Source organism: Pelodiscus sinensis, chromosome 14, assembly GCF_052426305.1.
Source record: "Pelodiscus sinensis isolate ZL-2025 chromosome 14, ASM5242630v1, whole genome shotgun sequence".
NCBI lineage: Eukaryota > Metazoa > Chordata > Testudines > Trionychidae > Pelodiscus > Pelodiscus sinensis.
Genome location: NC_143065.1, coordinates 25375899 through 25393079, shown reverse-complemented (window position 1 = coordinate 25393079; position 17181 = coordinate 25375899). Strand labels below are relative to the sequence as shown.

At 49.0% G+C, this 17181-nt stretch overlaps 1 protein-coding gene across 2 annotated transcripts in view; it reads left to right on the top strand.

Annotated features, from left to right (window-relative positions):
• Window positions 1–17181, top strand: part of SLC30A4 (solute carrier family 30 member 4) — a 53295-nt gene that overhangs the window by 21307 nt on the left and 14807 nt on the right. For both annotated transcript variants that reach the window (XM_075897167.2, XM_075897166.2), the window contains exons 4-6: window positions 16060–16213; window positions 16481–16682; window positions 16992–17097. In XM_075897167.2, the coding sequence (XP_075753282.1) occupies window positions 16060–16213; window positions 16481–16682; window positions 16992–17097 (462 nt within the window). The remainder of the gene's footprint in view (window positions 1–16059; window positions 16214–16480; window positions 16683–16991; window positions 17098–17181) is intronic.

Sequence of the window (17181 nt, the reverse complement as noted above, 5' to 3'; positions counted from 1 at the left end):
CTGTCTCAGGCTAGCCGAGGGCTGCGCTTAAAGGGTCCCGACCCCCACCCCGGACACACAGTTCTAAGGGGTGCCCCGCTTGCAAAGAAGTTCTGGCTTGGAGTGCCCTGAGTGCCCACACTGGGCACATCACACCACTCGGCCATCAGCCCGGCTGCACTTGCCGCAGGCTGCCATCTGCGGAGAGGGAGTAATTGGGGGGCTGCAGGAGAGCTTCCACCCCCAGAAGCCCGCAGAGCCAGCCCAGTCCTCCCCATCGGGGGCTCGTACCCCATTCCTCCCTCACCTCCTTCCACTTACCCTTCCTTAGCCCCCCTTCTTATTGATGTACAAAATAAAGATAACGTTTCTTCCAACATTGACTCTGTCTTTATTGAAAAAAAACTGGGGGAGACTGGGAAAAGGAGGTGGGAGAGGGGAAGAGAAAGGCTGGGAGAGGGGAGGGCAACTAACATGATCAGGGGTTGGGAACAGGTCCCATATGAAGAGAGGCTACAGAGACTGGGACTTCTCAGCTTAGAAAAGAGGAGACGGAGGGGGGACAGGATAGAGGGCTCTAAAAGCAGGAGTTGGGTGGAGAGGGTGCATACAGAAAAGCTCTTCATTAGTTCCCATAAAGAAGGACTAGAGGACACCAAAGGAAAGGAATGGGTAGCAGGCTTGAAACTAGTAAGAGAAAGTTGTTGTTGTTGTTGACAAAGCAAATAGTTAACCTGTGGAACTCCTTGCTGCAGGAGGCTGTGAAGGCTACAACTAGAACAGAGTTTAAAGGGAAGTGAGATAAAGTGATGGAAGTTGGGTCCATGGAGTCCTATTAGCCAGAGGGTAGGAGTGGTGTCCCTGCCCAAAGTTTGTGGAAGGCTGGAGAGGGATGGCACGAGACAAATGGCTTGGTCATTGTCTTCGGTCCATCCCCTCCAGGGTCCCTAGGGTTGGCCGCTGTTGGCAGACAGGCTACTGGGCTAGATGGACCTTTGGTCTGACCCAGGACGGCCATTGTAAGCTCAGGGCTCAGGGTCGGGGGTCTCAGTGGACCCCCTTGATTTTCATGCACACCTGGTCCTGGGTGGCCAGGCTGGCAGCTCTCCTGCCCTAGACGGCCACTTTCCTGTGCCTAGTGAGGAGATCGTGGACGAGGTCCACGATGTCCGCACTAGCCCAGGAAGGTGCCCGCCTCTTGCGGTCCAGGGCAAGCTCCCGGGAGCCGCCAGCCTGGTCCCGGCAAGAGGGGGTGGGCTGGGGGGCATCGGGTGGGTGGCTCTGTGCCGTGCCAGGTGCAGGGTCTGCTAGCTGGGTGCTGGCAGGCTTGCACCTGGCACGGGCACCGTAGCCAGCCCGTGCCCCTTTAAGGGGTCCGGGGCCGGGAGGGGGGCATAGAGTTTCCCTGGTGTTGGCCAGAGTGGCCACCAGGGAAACCTGGGGAGGGCTAGCCTCCCACTAGTTCGAACTAAAGGGCTACACAGCCCTTAGTTCGAACTAGCTAGTTCGAACTAGGCGTTAGTCCTCGTAAAATGAGGTTTTCCTAGTTCGAACTAAGCGCTCCGCTAGTTCGATTCAAATTCGAACTAGCGGAGCGCTAGTGTAGCGCCTATTAAAGTTAGTTCGAACTAACGTCCGTTAGTTCGAACTAACTTTGTAGTGTAGACATACCCCCCCTGTCAGAGGCCTTGGGAGAAAAGACTATTCTTGCTTACACACAATCCCCTCTTCCCCCCTGGATTCTTTCCGGTAACCATGCCACACAACCACATCATAAACATCCAGGAACCCAGCCCTGTAACCAAACACAGTGCCAACTCTGCCCACATATCTATACTAGCAAATTCATCACTGGAAACAACAACATAAGCTACCAAATCAAAAGGTCATTTGACTGCACATTCAGTAATTTGATCTATGCCATCAAATGCCAGCAATTCCCCACTGCTATATATATTGGACAAACCGGACAGTCTCTGCAAGAAAGAATCAATGGACACAAATCAGAAATACATAAACGAAACATACAGAAACTTATTGGGGAACACTTTAATCTTCCTAATCACTGTTTAAAAGATCTTCAAGAGGCTGTCTTATCAGAAACCAGTTCTACTAGCCAGATACACAGAGAAACAATGGAATTAGAGTTCATCCGCAAATTCAGTTCACATGCTAATAGACTCAATCATGATGAAGGGTGGTTGGGGCACTATCAACTTAACACTCATTGAAGGTGCAAACAACTCTGTGTAGACTCCTATGTCAAGAAGGATACTATCAATTGACTTTGATTCTTATCTGCTTCCTTTTAACTACCCAATCTTCAGATACTTACTGATTCCCTCTAGCTCCCTATCTCCCACCCCCTTTCTTCGCTCCCCCCCACCTATTTATTTTGGGTCTGGACATCCTAAACTCAAAACTTCGGTCATCTGAAGAAGTGGGCTGTGCCCACGAAAGCTCATGATAACAACTACATGTTTTGTTAGTCTATACAGTGCTACCAGACCATTTGTTGTTTTTCCTGTACAGACTAACTCGGCTACCCCCTGAAGATACTATATATGGTCAGGAAAAATGCCATGCCCCAAGTATTCCTAAACCTGTTAGAAGTTGAGATTAGATGACAAGGGATGGATTACTCAATAAATTCTGTTAAATCCCTCTGAAGCATTTGGCTCCAACCACTGTTGGAACAGGGGATACTAGGCTAGTTGTTGATCTGATCCAGTATGACTATTCTTATATTCTAATTCAAGTGGAGTTGCTCCTCATTTATACTGGTGTGATAATCAATCCCTATTTTTTTTAAACCCAACTATTCCATATTCTTGTGCATGCATGGAGCTATAATATCTTAGATCATGCTATTGTGGTCTGGAAGAGTTTACTTGGTACACAGAGAAGGACTGGAGCTTAACTTCATTCACAAAGTTTAATTCTCATGCCTATGGTTTGAATCTGGCTATGGGATGGCTCGCATATTATTAACCAACCAAACAATGAAGGTGCTAATGGTTCTTGATGTCTGTTTAGAATCTGGTGTTGGTCATCTTCCTTTCCAAGTGCAAACTAATGGTTCTTATCAGCCTCTTAAACTACTCAGTCTTTAAGATGCTATAACAAAAGGAAAAACTATGTAGCACTTTAAAGACTAACAAGATGGTTTAATAGGTGATGAGCTTTCGTGGGCCAACCCACTTCCTCAGATCAGATTCTGGAAGAGAATTAGCATGACCATATATACCAAAGGAATACAATGAAAAAAGTGTATACATTATTAAACTGACAAATCAGATTTAGTACAGAAAGTGGGGTGAGGGGGAGGGATGGAGGGAGGGAGATAATAGCTATTTGCGTCAATGAATGGCTAATCAGGGGTGATAAGTGGGAAGCTATGTTTGTAATGCTTAAGGTAAGATCTCTGCCATCTACATGTTTTGTTAGTCCATAAAGTGCTACCAGAACATTTGTTGTTTATTCCAAAATAGCTATTTGAAATAAGGTGTGTGTAGATGCTCCACTGCTGCTATTTCAAAATAGCCCCTCACCAGGGCTGTTCTAAGTTATGCCTCCCCCGGGCCTCCTGGGGCTCAAAATCAAGATATCATGTTTACATTAGGGAAGCCTACCTTGGACTAATTTAGAGGCTTCCCTGCAATGTTGAAATGCTATTTCGGAATTAAGTCTTCCGGAATGGCTTATTTCGAAATAAGCTTGCCGTGTAGGTGTATCCTTTAAAAAATGCTGAGGATATGCATTAAAGCTATCTCACTGCTTCTTAAACTGATTCACTCTGCACTTATTTTTAGGTTGCCTATATAAACATTAACATTGGCAACATTACAAATACAATTAACTGTATTTCTACGGTTCAGTATAACTTCAGTGTTTGGAACTCTGAATTTCCAATACTTGAGAGAAGATTTCCATTTGTAAAACCATTCCAGCAGTGTCTAATAGCACATTAACACTATTGATTATCTGTTTTTATTTCAGAGGAAATCAGCCATGCTTTCACCTATTCCAATGTTATTTAAATGCAGAATGTATGTTGTGTCTAGACTTAATTCTGTTTGCAGCGATGAAAAGGAAATGGATAAACTCAGGATCCTAGGATGGCTAGAAAAATGGGGTTAAATATGGATAGTATGTGCAAGTTTAGAATGGGGTACACCTTTAAAACTCCTTCAGTTTAACCATGATTTAAGGGGAGATGCTCTTTTTAGCTAAAAGATTTATCTACAAATGCAGTATTTGGCAGTTCTCCAATATATCAATAGCTACAAAATTGATTGATCCATTTAGACAGTGCCTGGTTAATTTAATGAGAAATGAAGGATTGCAACCAGACCAAATTTATATGACAAAACAGGAATCTCATTATAATTTATTGCTAGAAACAACACTGGTTTCAGGCAGCTACAGAGAAAATTGCTTTGAATTAAAACAAAAATAATAAAACATCCTGCTGGTATACGGTAATGGAATGTAATTCACATGCCAGCATTTCACATGACTGATGAATCTATGAAACTGTTGTTTTAAGGACATCAGCATGAAAAATCTTCCTGTTTCATAAAGAATTCCTGAAATTGCATGGATAACTCCAGGATTTTTTAAAGATGGATATCTTTCTGAAATCATCAGAGATCATGATTACTGCCTCTCAGAATCTGGTTAGAGCTTTATAATACTGATTCTTATCCCAGCAGTGACAAATTGAACAGCTGAGTGCGTTGGTGTGAGTTTCTTCCTGCCAATCTGATTTTAAAATTCAGCCTATGGACCAAGTGGAGACATCAAAAGCTTGTGCAGAACACACTTTTTACATTAGTGTTGAATGAGTGAAATGAGGATAATTCTTTGATAGAAACAATCCGTTCTGCAGCCATAAAAGAGATACTGTCCTTGTTGATAGATCTAGTACATGGGGGCTATGTCTAGACTGGCATGATTTTCCGGAAATGCTTTTGACGGAAGAGTTTTCTGTTAAAAGCATTTTCGGAAAAGAGCGTCTAGATTGGCACGGATGCTTTTCCGCAAAAGCACTTTTTGCGGAAAAGCATCCGTGGCCAATCTAGACGCGCTTTTGCACAAAAAAGCCCCGATCGCCATTTTCGCGATCGGGGCTTTTTTGCGCAAAACAAATCTCAGCTGTCTACACTGGCCCTTTTGCGCAAAACTTTTGTGCAAAAGGGACTTTTGCCCAACGGGAGCAGCATAGTATTTCCGCAAAAAGCACTGATTTACAGTAGGAAGTCAGTGTTCTTGTGGAAATTCAAGCGGCCAGTGTAGATAGCTGGCAAGTTTTTCCGGAAAAGCGGGTGATTTTCCGGAAAAACTGGCCAGTCTAGACACAGCCAGGGAGAACTGAGACAGTTATCAGATAATTTGCCAAACCACGGGAGGTCAATATTGTCTAGCACAGGGGTTGGCAATAATTTTTGATGTGGAGACCACTCCAAGAATTCGGAAAGTGGTCGGGGGCTGCACTCTTCCATGATATTAATGGAGGAAGTGCGGGGTCTGGGATGGAGGTTAGGTGCAGAAGGGAGCTTAGGGTAAGGGAGGGTATTTGGGTGAAGGAGGCAGTTGTGACCTGGGGCAATGGAGTGTGGTGGAGGAGGTTGGATTGTGACCTAAGGCAGGGAATTGGGGTACAGGAGAAGGTGCAGGGATTTGGGTTGTGAGCTAGGGCAGGAGGGGACTGTGATCTGGGGAAGGGGATTGGGGTGCCAGATCTGGGAGGAGATATAGGTACAGGAGGGGGGCAGAGGATTTGGGTATGTGGAGTAGGGAGCAGAAGTGGGGGCAGAGGGTTGGGGAAGGGAGGGACTGGGGTGCCAGAAGAAGGCTCTGCCAGGAGACTTACCAGACAGCAGCTGTTCCTGAATCAGCCTTCCTGTCTGCCTTGTCCCTGCATAGGCTTTAGCCATGTGCTCTGGAGCCCCTTGTGCTTCATGACAGCCTGTCATTGAAACAGGCAGCTACCACTGGCCAGTTTCTGGCCAGAAACCAGCCAATGGGATTGTGCTGGGGGTGGGAGTAGCTCCTAAAGCTTTTCCAGTCCCCTTCCCTCCGGACTCACTGTTTTTAAAGAAAAAACACCCCACAGCTGTGTTTCTGAGCAGTCTGTGGGTGGGGCGAGGCAAGTGGGGAGCCTGCCTGGGGCTTCTGCAGCATCCGCAGGGGGGATCTGGTGGCTTGGCAGACCGGATTTGGCCCGTGGGCTGTATTTTGCCCAGGACTGGTCTAGCAGCATTACCAACACTTCCACTGCTTACTGGGCTCTTAGAAGACATTTAGGGGTAAATTAGAGCGAAATAACAGCAACAGACTTTATGGGACTGCAGGAAACTTGTCCGCTCCCATTATAAACTACACAACTAGTGTAGTTCACTGTCCCATGCAGTGGCACTTAGATCACTTATAGTGAGAGATAAGAACGAGAGAGTTCTACAGCCTAGGCTGACAGTTCTAGCTCACACTGTAGAGACTTCTATACTAAGCTCCGGAGCACCCAGGTTCAAATCCAGCAGGTGGTTGTACTCCGACAAATGGCTATCTGGCCATCTAAAATCATGCTGGGTTATGGATGTTGCTGGACCAGAGAGAGCCAGATTAGAGAGGTTCCAACCTGTATATAGGCCTTTTGATTTATAGGCTGATCTAGTGGCACCATCTCCTAAGATTTCCTCAATGTACCCATTTGAGCTACTTATGATACTTTGCCAGACTTGACTTGTTTTCCATGCTAGGGATCTGCCTCAAGCTGAATTTTATTGGATCACTTCAGGCAAAATGTTTCAGAGAACAAGGCTGTGTTAAAAATAAGTTGTTTTGCTGGTGTTAAGTATAGCATACTGTGGCGAAGAAGCAGCACAGTATAGTTCATGAGCAGGGTTTGAATATTTTGCAGTAAATAAAGGCTTGGGCCATATGCAATGCTGACAGGTGGAACCAAACCAGGGACTGCTGGAGCTTAGTGCACAAACCTTGACCACTGGAGCTGAAAGCCAGCTGGCTCTCAGCTAATGTTGTAGAAAAGACTCATTCTTTCTCTCTGTAAGTGATCTAAGTGCCACTACATGAGACAATGAACCACTCCCAGTAGGTGTGTGTGTTAGACATACACTAAGCAATGAGGAAAAAAATAAAATACTGAATAGCTGCTTATTAAGTGAACACCATCCATGCTGTGCACTGAATTAGGCAGGAGTCCTGTGGAGAAAAAATAGCACAGGACCATGTAATTAAAGATTGTATCATAATGTATGCAAATAAGGGAGGCAAATTACTATTGCACAGCACCTTAATTCCCAAATTTCTGAATGCTTAACTTTGCAACCTTAGCAACGTTCATTTAATATAGTTGTTTTGTGTGTAATATTAAGCTATGAGCCGGCAATAACATTACAAATAAAATGGAAGAGGACAAAATTATAACCGGTTCCAACAAATTGTGCAACAGGGGATTGCTTGAAATAATATGTATCTTGGATAGACTCAAATTGTTCACCTCCCCCACAGTTTCCACCAGTTTTTAAGAAACAGTTAAGCTTTCCTGTAAAAACTCTTTTGCTAAAACTTGAGGATAGGGCTTAGAATGTTCATCTGTTGTTGAAGCCAATCAATTATGTCAACAGAAACCATTTTAACAACAATTTTTAAATCCTGTTTTCTAATATACAAAAAATATCACCCAGATGGTACCAAAGTAACACAGGTTGTTTACAATCCTGTTATCAGGAAAGCAAGAGGAAGAGCAAAATAGTAAATGTGAAGAACAAATCTATGCCTCTCCCATTTGAGTTTTCTTCATGGCTTCATTACAGTAACATGTTCTAAAAACTACCTGTGTGGATCTTATAAAATGCACATTCTAAGATAATCAGCTCCAGTTTTTATAGGCTAGTTGAATTATAGTATCTGATTACACCAGGGTAGGCAAAAGAGCGTCCATGGGCTGGATTCGGCCTGCCAAGTGAGTTGATCCAGGCCGCAGAGGCCCTGCTGCTCCCCCGCCCCCAAACCCTGATTGGCCTGGGGGCAAAAGGGGGAGCACGCAAAGTCTCCCACCGTCAGGGGCATGGGCGCCTAGGGGGAACCTCTGGGGGGGGAGGGGCAAAGACTTTTCACATGCTCCCCCACCCCAGACCAATCATGGTCTGTGGGTGGGGAAGCAGGGAAGTATCCTGGCCCCGCCCCTTCCACTTGAGGCCCCACTCCTTCCAGAGTGGCCCCAGGCCAGGTCATAAATTTCTGAAGTGGCCCCCAGCAAAAAATTGTTGCCCACCCTTAATCTATACACTAGCTGCTCCTTTTTGGTGGAGGTTCCCCAAGCAGTTGCACCAGTGAGGTTCCTCTGTGCAAGAGTTCTGCACAGGATGAACAAAGCACCCTATGGCAGAATGCAAAGAGGACTCCTCCATCGGATAGACCTTTCAATTCTTCACCCTTCCTGGGGAAGAAAGATGCATTAGAACCCTCTGAAGACACATTTGATAGCTTCATTATGCGAGGAGATTGTTCTCTCTGAATCTGTTCTGCATCTGGCTATTTGGCCTGGCTATTGGATTGTAGATTAGCTTCAAGAGCCTGCTTATACTGAAAAACCCCCCACCATTCTGTGCTACAGCATGATAGTCCCCCAATATGGCTAAATAATTTGGTCTTACAGTTTAGACTAGGGATGAGAGAGCCTGCAGCGGGGGGGACCGCTCCAGCCTGGCCGCGACAAGGGGGAAGGTCTCTCCAGCCACTCCCCCTTAATTGGTTAACCAGTTCAACTTCACGTTTAACCAGTTAAATGGGATTTTACATCCTTAGTTTAGACTGGGGATGTGAAGGACTAGTTGACTATCTGATATACAAATGCTTATTGGATAGTCAACAGGATAGTCGACTAGTCGCTTCCCCTCCTTGCTGCCTCTATCAAATAGAGGCAGCAAAGCAGGGGGGAGGGGAGAGGAGTACTTCAAAGCAGCAGTACCGCACAGAGCCAGGGTCAGCTGCTCCATGTGATGCTGCCACTTTGAATGCTGCAGGGAGCCTGGCGTCAGGCTCCTCATGGTATTTCAAGACAGCAGCACCGCGTCAAGCCTGGGATCAGCTGGGGAGTCCCCAGCTGACCCCAGGCTGTGTGCAGCGCTGCCTCTGAAACGCCACCACACGGAGCCCGGGATCAGCAGGGGAGTCCCCAGCTGACCCCAGGCTCTGTGCAGCGCTGCCTCTGAAACGCCACCACACGGAGCCCGGGGTCAGCAAGGGAGTCCCCAGCTGACCCGAAGCTGCGGTGCTTTTGCCTTTGAAGTATAGCAACAACCCTAGGTTAGCTTAGACAGGAAAGAGCTGTGTCCCTAAATTATGCTACAACCTTGGACAACTTTGGATTCTTTCTTCCCAAGTCCCCATAAAGGCCCTATGTGTCAAGCCTTACTGCTCATGCTCAGTGTTTTGAATTGATTTTGCATAAAACAGAAATCTCTAAATGCTCCCCAACCTTAAGGAATGGGCTTTTCAGTAAGGGTACATCTACACAGCAGTGTTATTTTAAAAATAACTGATGTTGTTCTTAAATAACACAGTCTGCATCTACACTACAAGCAGTTATTTTGACATGTCAAAATAGTATTGAGCTGGAGGACTTTTTACTTCGACTCCTGTAACCCTCATTTTATGAGGAGTAAGGGAAGTTGGAGGAAGAGTGCTCTTTCTCAGACTTCCTGCTGTGTGGACACTACCAAAAGCCAAAATAAGCTATTTTGACATAAGCTATGCAATTGATGTAGCTCAAGTTGCATAGCTTATTTTGGCTTTAGCCCTGCTGTGTAGACGTGCCCTAACTTGCATATATTGGAGAAAATTTCTTTTACAAGCTACAAGAGTTACTTGAAAGTTTAGATTGATGTTGGTTGTTTAGTATTGAGGCTGGCTGCTTTCTTGCATCTTGTGTTGTCGTTAATCCTAGTATTAAGTGGCTGTTTGTCACCAAATCAGAATGGCAGGGTTTTATGCCCTCTGGGCACAAACAGTTAAGGTGTGTCTACACTGGGCCACTTATTCCGGAAAAGCAGCCGCTTTTCCGGAATAAGCTGCGAGCTGTCTACACTGGCCGCTTGAATTTCCGGAAAAGTATCGACGCTGTACTGTACAAAATCAGCCGCTATTCCGGAAACCGTACGCTGCTCCCGCTCGGGCATAAGTCCTTTTTCCGGAAAAGCTTTTCCGGAAAAGGGCCAGTATAGACAGCTTTTCCAGAAAAGCAGAAGAAATGGAAAAAAGCGGTTTGGACTGCGGGAGACCCCGTAGAAGCCGCGGACTTCCGCGTTACCCGAGGGCTTAAAGAGCCCGCACGCTACTGGCCGCACGTGGCAGGAGCCCCCCGGAGACCACCCTTCCCAGCTCTGCCACGTGGCAACTGTGCTGCCCAGCCACCTCAGCGCAGGCATGGCAGCTCCAGGTGATCGTCAGCCACCGTCACCCGGGGCAGGGGAGGAAGCCCCCAGGGGCCGGAAACGCAGGGCCCCATCCTGGACCCCCAGGGAGCTGGAGACCCTCCTGGACTTGTGGGAGGAGGAGGAGGGTCTCCATGACCTGCAGTCCCGCCGCTGGAATGCAGACTTGTACACCCGTCTGGCACGGAACCTGGCCCAGCAAGGCCACCCCAGCCGCAACTGCGAGCAGGTGCGCTCCAAGGTGAAGGAGCTGCGGCTGGCGTACGTGCGGGCCATGGAGGGGAGGGGATGCCTGCCCCTATTTTGAGAGGATGCAGTCTTTTCTGGGTGAGCCAGCCCCGTAAGCCCCAGCTGTCTCTGTAGACACCTGCCAGCACCCCTCCATCAACCCTCCCACCGAGCCAGAGGAGGGAGACGACAGTGGCGGCGCGTCGGGAGAGGAGGCCAGCGTTGCCACCCAGCAGGCCCCCTCCAGCAGCTCCTCTGTGGCCGGGGAGGAACCCACTGGTGAGTCTTTGCAGTTTACACTCCCAAAGGGTGGGGGGCGGAGGGCGGGGGGGAGGGAGAGCCAGGTGCCCGGAGAGGGGAGGGGGACAGCATGTCACTCAGGCCACGTGAGCTGCACGCTGCGTAGCATGAGGCAGTTAGCAGCACGTGCAACCACGTGCAGCCTGGTGACCAAGCGGCAGGTGGCAGTGGCAGGCAGCTGCAGGGCACGCCTGGGACCGTGCTCCTCGCACACATTCGGCGGGACCGGGGGAAGGGTGGATGCCGGCTGGAACCGGCCAGGGCCCCAGGGACTCAGCCCAGAGCCCGCAGCTTCACCAAGGGGTGCAGCCCAGAGAACGGCACACTGTCCCATGCCTGGCTGTGAGGCACAGCCAGCTGCTCCTGGGATAAGCGCAGCGTCACAGTCCTGTGACCGTGGACCCCCACTGAGCCCCTCACCTGCTCCCAGTGCCTTGGCGGGTTCCCCGAGGGAAGTCCCCACTGTGGCCAGACCTGTCCCTGGGCTACCAGGCTTGCGGGAGGGATAGTGGGAGGGAGAAGGGCCCCTGAGTTTTGCTGCAAGGATGGGACATCCCCCCACCCAGTCACCCTTCTGGTTCTGTCCAGGAGATATCCCACGCGAGGAGATCTGAGAGCCCAGACTGCCACTGACAGGTGTGCTCCCAGGCACTGCCGTGGGGATGCATCTCGCTCCCTGTCAAACACCACTGATTAGCCCTAAGCTTTTCACAGTGTCCACTGGCAGGGAGTTCCACAGGTGAACGCAGCACAAGCACCCTCCCGCCCTGCACGGGGCCAGGATACAGACCGGTGCTTACAATACTGGAGGGAGGACCCTACTCCCAGGGGCGGTCCTCCTTGCCAACATACAACACGGGAGCAGGAGGGGAACCGAGTGGGCCCAAGCCACAACTGTGCGGTCACCTGGGCTCCGGGGTGGAGGGCATGAGGTGTGGGGACAGTGGACGGCCTGCCTGACTGACCTGTCCTTTCTTCTCTTCCCTGCAGCGGGACCCAGCACCAGACCCGCGACTCCAGCAGCAGTGGCACCCCCAGCTGCCCAAGCCTGGAGGCACAGGCTCCGACACCGGGACTAGCTGCTTCGGCGTCATGTCACCGCGGTGGAGGGGATCCAGACCTCCATTGCGGAGCATGTGCAGAGGGACCAGGAGTGGTGGCAGGAGGGATGGGCTGCGTTCCTGGAGGAATGCCGCGAGATGCGCGCCACAATGGGCACCCTGACGGCACATTTAATACATGCCATCCACTACGGCATGGCTGGACCGCATGCCCCCGCCATCCCTCCCGGAGCACAGCCCATGCCCCCCCCCCCTGCCCCTGCCCCTGCCCCTGCTCCTGACCCTGACCGTGCTTCTGCTCTTGAACCTGACCCTGCTCGTGCTCCTGCTCGTGCTCCTTCTCGTGCTCCTACTCGTGGGCACCTCAGCGTGCAGGCTGCCCCGATGCGGTCTGCCCAGCGTGGGCAGGTCCGCCCCCACAGGGGCGCTTGCAGGGGCCACCCGTCCCATTAACTGCCCCCCCTCCTTCTCCCAGTTAAAGGTCCCCCCCCCCTCCTTTGTAAATAAAAAGTTCTGTTTTCACTTGAATCTTGTGTGGTTATTGTGTTCCTCTAGTAACTGTACAGAAATTATGTGAGATGCCAATTAGCCACTTCAACTTAACAGGGTTACAAACTGTGGACAACAAATTCATGACTCTGTCACCGGGGGGTGGCCCTTTTTCAGTGGTCATTGGTTTGCGGCGCATAAAGAAATACTGAGACTTTTCAGTAAAGATGTAAACCACAAACTATATTTACATAGCAACAAACAAGCAGAAATGGTTAAAAGATGCAGTACAGTACAGATTCTAAAACATAGTCTAGGCGCAGGGAGGACGATTGTGGTGTTGCTGGCCACCTCAATCCTTTGGTCCTTCCGGGCCTCAGGAGAGGAAGAGCCAGGAGATCCCTCAACGGATGATGACAGAGAAGCTGGCCATGTCAATCCTTTGGGCCTTCCGGGCCTCAGGTGAGGAAGAGCCAGGAGATCCATCGAAGATGGCACTGATGTGAGCCTTCCGCACAAGTCCCAAATCCTGTTGGCTGTTCTTCAGGACGGCGATGGTGGCCGAAACCCTAGCCTAACTTAAAAGAAAAACCCTAACTACGCCCGACGCACCCGACGAACAGACTCAATGATGGCCAATGTGCTGTGACCCGACGCTTTACTATACTATTGGGGGGGGGGGGGGAGATAAGGGGAGGAGGTGGGGAAGGGTAGGAGCTGGGACGGAGTACTCTGGGGTGACCCAAGCGACCCTGCCACGGGGCTTGGGCAAACATGTCCACCAGGGCCTCTCTAATGCGCACCGCCTCCTGGCGCGCCTGGCGGATGGCAGCTGTGGCAGGCTGGTCCAAGGTCTGTGCCTCAGCTGCCACCCATGCAGGGAGGAAGGCCTCCCCACTGCGCTCCAAGCACGCAGCACGCGGTCAGCACCTCTGTTGCATTCTGCTCACCCATGTCGAGACAGGTGAGCAAACAATGGAAGCGGGCTTTTAAGCGTCCAAACGCCAGCTCCACTGGGTTTCGGGCCCGGTTGAGGCGGTCGTTGAACCGGGCCCGGTTCTGGTCCAGCTGCCCCGTGTAGGGCCGCATGAGCCAGGGCATCAGGGGGTAGGCCGCGTCCCCGACGATGCAGATGGGCATCGGCACATCCCTGACAGTCAAGTCCCGCCGCGGGAAGTAGGTTCCCGCCTCCAACCTCTGAAACAGTCCTGAGTTCCGGAGGATGCGGGCGTCGTGTGCCCGGCCGGACCAGCCGCCGTAGATGTCCAGGAAGCGGCCCCGGTGATCCACGAGGGCCTGCAGGACGATGGAGCAGTACCCCTTTCTGTTCATAAAGTGGGCTGCTCGATGCTCCGGGGCCCGGATGGCGATGTGGGTGGCGTCCAGGGCTCCCCCACAGTTGGGGAACCCGAGGGCAGCGAAGCCGGCCATAGTCTCATTGACGTCGCGCAGGCGGATGATTCTCGGGACCAGGACGTCATTGATGGCGTGGACAACCTGCAGAAGGGTGCAGAGAAACACAAGGGAACACATTACATACAGCCAGGGGTGACTGTGCACTCCCTTGGGTCCCCCCCCTTGATTCCCTCTGTCCTCACACACACACACACACAGACACACACACCCCAGGGCCCCCCTTACCCCACGCCCCCCCCCACCAGCGGGCCTGTGCAAGGGAGGGACGGCCGAAACCCCTGGGCAACCCAGCCTGGAGTCTTGGGTGTCCCTGGGCCTGGAGTGGAGCACCCTCCCCCCATCCCACTCCCCCTGGGACTTACCTGGATGACGATCACTCCAACGGTGGATCTTCCCACCCCGAACTGGTGTGCCACCGAGCGGTAGCTGTCCGGTGTGGCCAGCTTCCACAGCGCGATGGCAACCCTCTTGTTGACGGGGATGGGTGCCTGTAGCCGGGTGGCGGTTCTCTGCAGCGCGGGGGTGAGCCAGGTGCACAGCGTCATGAAGGTTCGCTTCCTCATCTGAAAATTCCGGATCCACTGGTGGTCGTCCCATTGTCCGAGGACCACACGGTCCCACCAGTCGGTGCTCGTCTCCAAAGTCCAGATGGGCCGGTCTATGGTAGGGTGCTGATGCCACGCGGTTGCCAGGACCTCCCTGGTGAGGGAGTCCAAGGCGATCTCTGCCTCCTGGTATATGAACGCCAGGGCACCAGCCTGCAGCACGAGCTCCAGGCACCTGTACAGGTCCAACAGGGGCCTGAGCAGATACATGGCCACCCACGGCTGCAGGGCAGAAAAAAGAAGACGCTGGGAAAAGCTGTTGGGGGCCAAAGGGTGGTGTCCCCAAAACTCACAGGGCAACCACCGACCCTGTGAAGGGTGCCAGTCCCTGGCAGAGGTCACAAGGCACAGGAGCACGAGACCAACGGCTGCCCGGCGAGACCCCTTTAACCATGCGTCTGGACGGAGCTCCGGCCCCACCCCCGGAAAGGTCTGGCGGCCTTTGCCCTTTTCAAAATGGTTCCAGGCTTTTGCTTTTCTGGAAAAGCGCGCCGCCAATGTAGATGTGTTTTTCCGGAAAAGCGCATCGTTATCACGGAAACTCCGTGGCCAATGTAGACGCTCCTTTTCCGGAAAAGCTGAAAACGGAATAGTATTCCATTTTAAGCATTTCCGGAAATTCATGCCAGTGTAGACGTAGCTTTACAAAAGCTGCCAAGCGCTGCAGAATCAGGCCCTTTGATTGCTATGTTTATTCATTTAAATTTTTTTCGTTTGATGTAGAATAAATGAAAAGCACCCATAAACTGGTTCTATAGGCCCTGCAAGCTATTTAAAATTACAAAACCAAAATGCAATGCCGTCAGTGCTAACAATACTCTCATCTCTTTGAAAGCAGAGATTTGTTAGTCATTAGGTAACAGCATATAATAGCAAATACAATAGATTTATTTAGAAATTAGGTCACACTTTTTAATAATACTATACAAAACATTGTATATACACACATACCTAAAGAGTTTTGCTGTCATTGTGTATTCTGATTTTGTACTGTATAGTACAGTGATTATCACCTTCTCGTGTCTTTGTCTCCATCTAAGGCACAAAACAGTGAATATAGAAAGCTTAAAAAATACAGCATTAATTAATAGTTTATGCAAAAAAAAAATGAGATTGCTATAGCGTACATTTAAAAAGTAACTGTGTCTAGTTTACAAAAGGTTAGTCCTTTCAGAGTGCCTTTGGCCATATTTGATCTGTCCTTTATGTGCAACTTCATTAGGCAAAGCTTCTATCTAGAATGGGCATCTCCTGAACCCACTTAGGTATCTTGACTTCAACAGAGTAAATATATTTCCAGGAACAAAACTGACATGAGTGTGTGTATTATCTAATTAGCACAAATTGTTCTGTTTGCTAACAGTATCTTCTGAATATGACTTGATGCACAACATATTTCAAGGCATAACAATCTACTGAAAATCAATTATTGCATGGTTAAAAAACAACAAATGAAATTTTAAATAGAATATAGTAGATCTATAGATCACTCTTGTAATGTTGTTTCCTTTTTGTTTGCAGAGGTGTTGTCAGCCATCATTAGTGTTTTGCTGGTATATATCCTAATGGTGGTGTTCTTATATGAAGCTGTTCAAAGAACTATCCATATGGACTATGAAATTAATGGAGATATAATGCTTATTACAGCAGCCGTTGGTGTTGCAGTAAACTTGATGTAAGCTCCGTTTCCCTACATTAAGATTCCTTGTATACATTTACAAAATGCAATACATAAATTTATTCACAGTCTGTAATTTAATTTGTATTGAATCAGTTTCAATCACCTTGGAATTTTATTTGTATGCTAGTGTGGTTTTTTTGGGGTCTCTTCATGTTCTAAAAATGAGACATGCAGTAGTAATGAATCAGAATATTTTCTCCATCCTTTGATCAAAATACTTAATAATCCCTCTGCTCTGATTCCTTTTCCTCTCATTTTCAGAATGGGATTTCTACTGAATCAGTCAGGTCACCTTCATTCCCATTCACACTCCCAAGTACCTCCATCAAACACTCCTAACACAGCCCATGGGCATAGCCAGGGACACGGCAGCCTTGCAGTGAGAGCAGCATTTGTACATGCCCTGGGGGACTTGGTACAAAGTATTGGTGTGCTTGTAGCTGCATACATCGTCCGCTTCAAGGTAGGATGTTGCTAGTATTTGTAACTGTGGACTAGTCTTTTCTGACTATGGACATTTCTAATGTTAACTCTCATACTAGTTGTAAAGAGCCATTATGTAAGAAACAGAAATATTCAGTATTCAGTTAATTTTCAGAACATGAGTTCAGATTAGACCTCTATCATGCACATATTTTTAAAATATTCTTCAATGGAACTAAATATAAAATAAAGTGTGAGATAAAAGTAGCTGACTCTTACTGGACCTAGTCTTTTTAAAATCTTTACAAGAAGCCTGTTTCCTTACAAACTCTTAATCTGTGTCTTGCAGCCAGAATACAAGATTGCTGACCCCATATGTACTTACATATTCTCAATACTTGTGGTTTTTACGACAGTCCGGATCATCAGGGATACAGGCATTATTATACTGGAAGGTAAGATCTTTATGAATTCTGTGATAGTCTTCTTTAATTTTACATCTCAGCTAGCAGTTAAAGTAAAAATTTGTGGCAATGGCT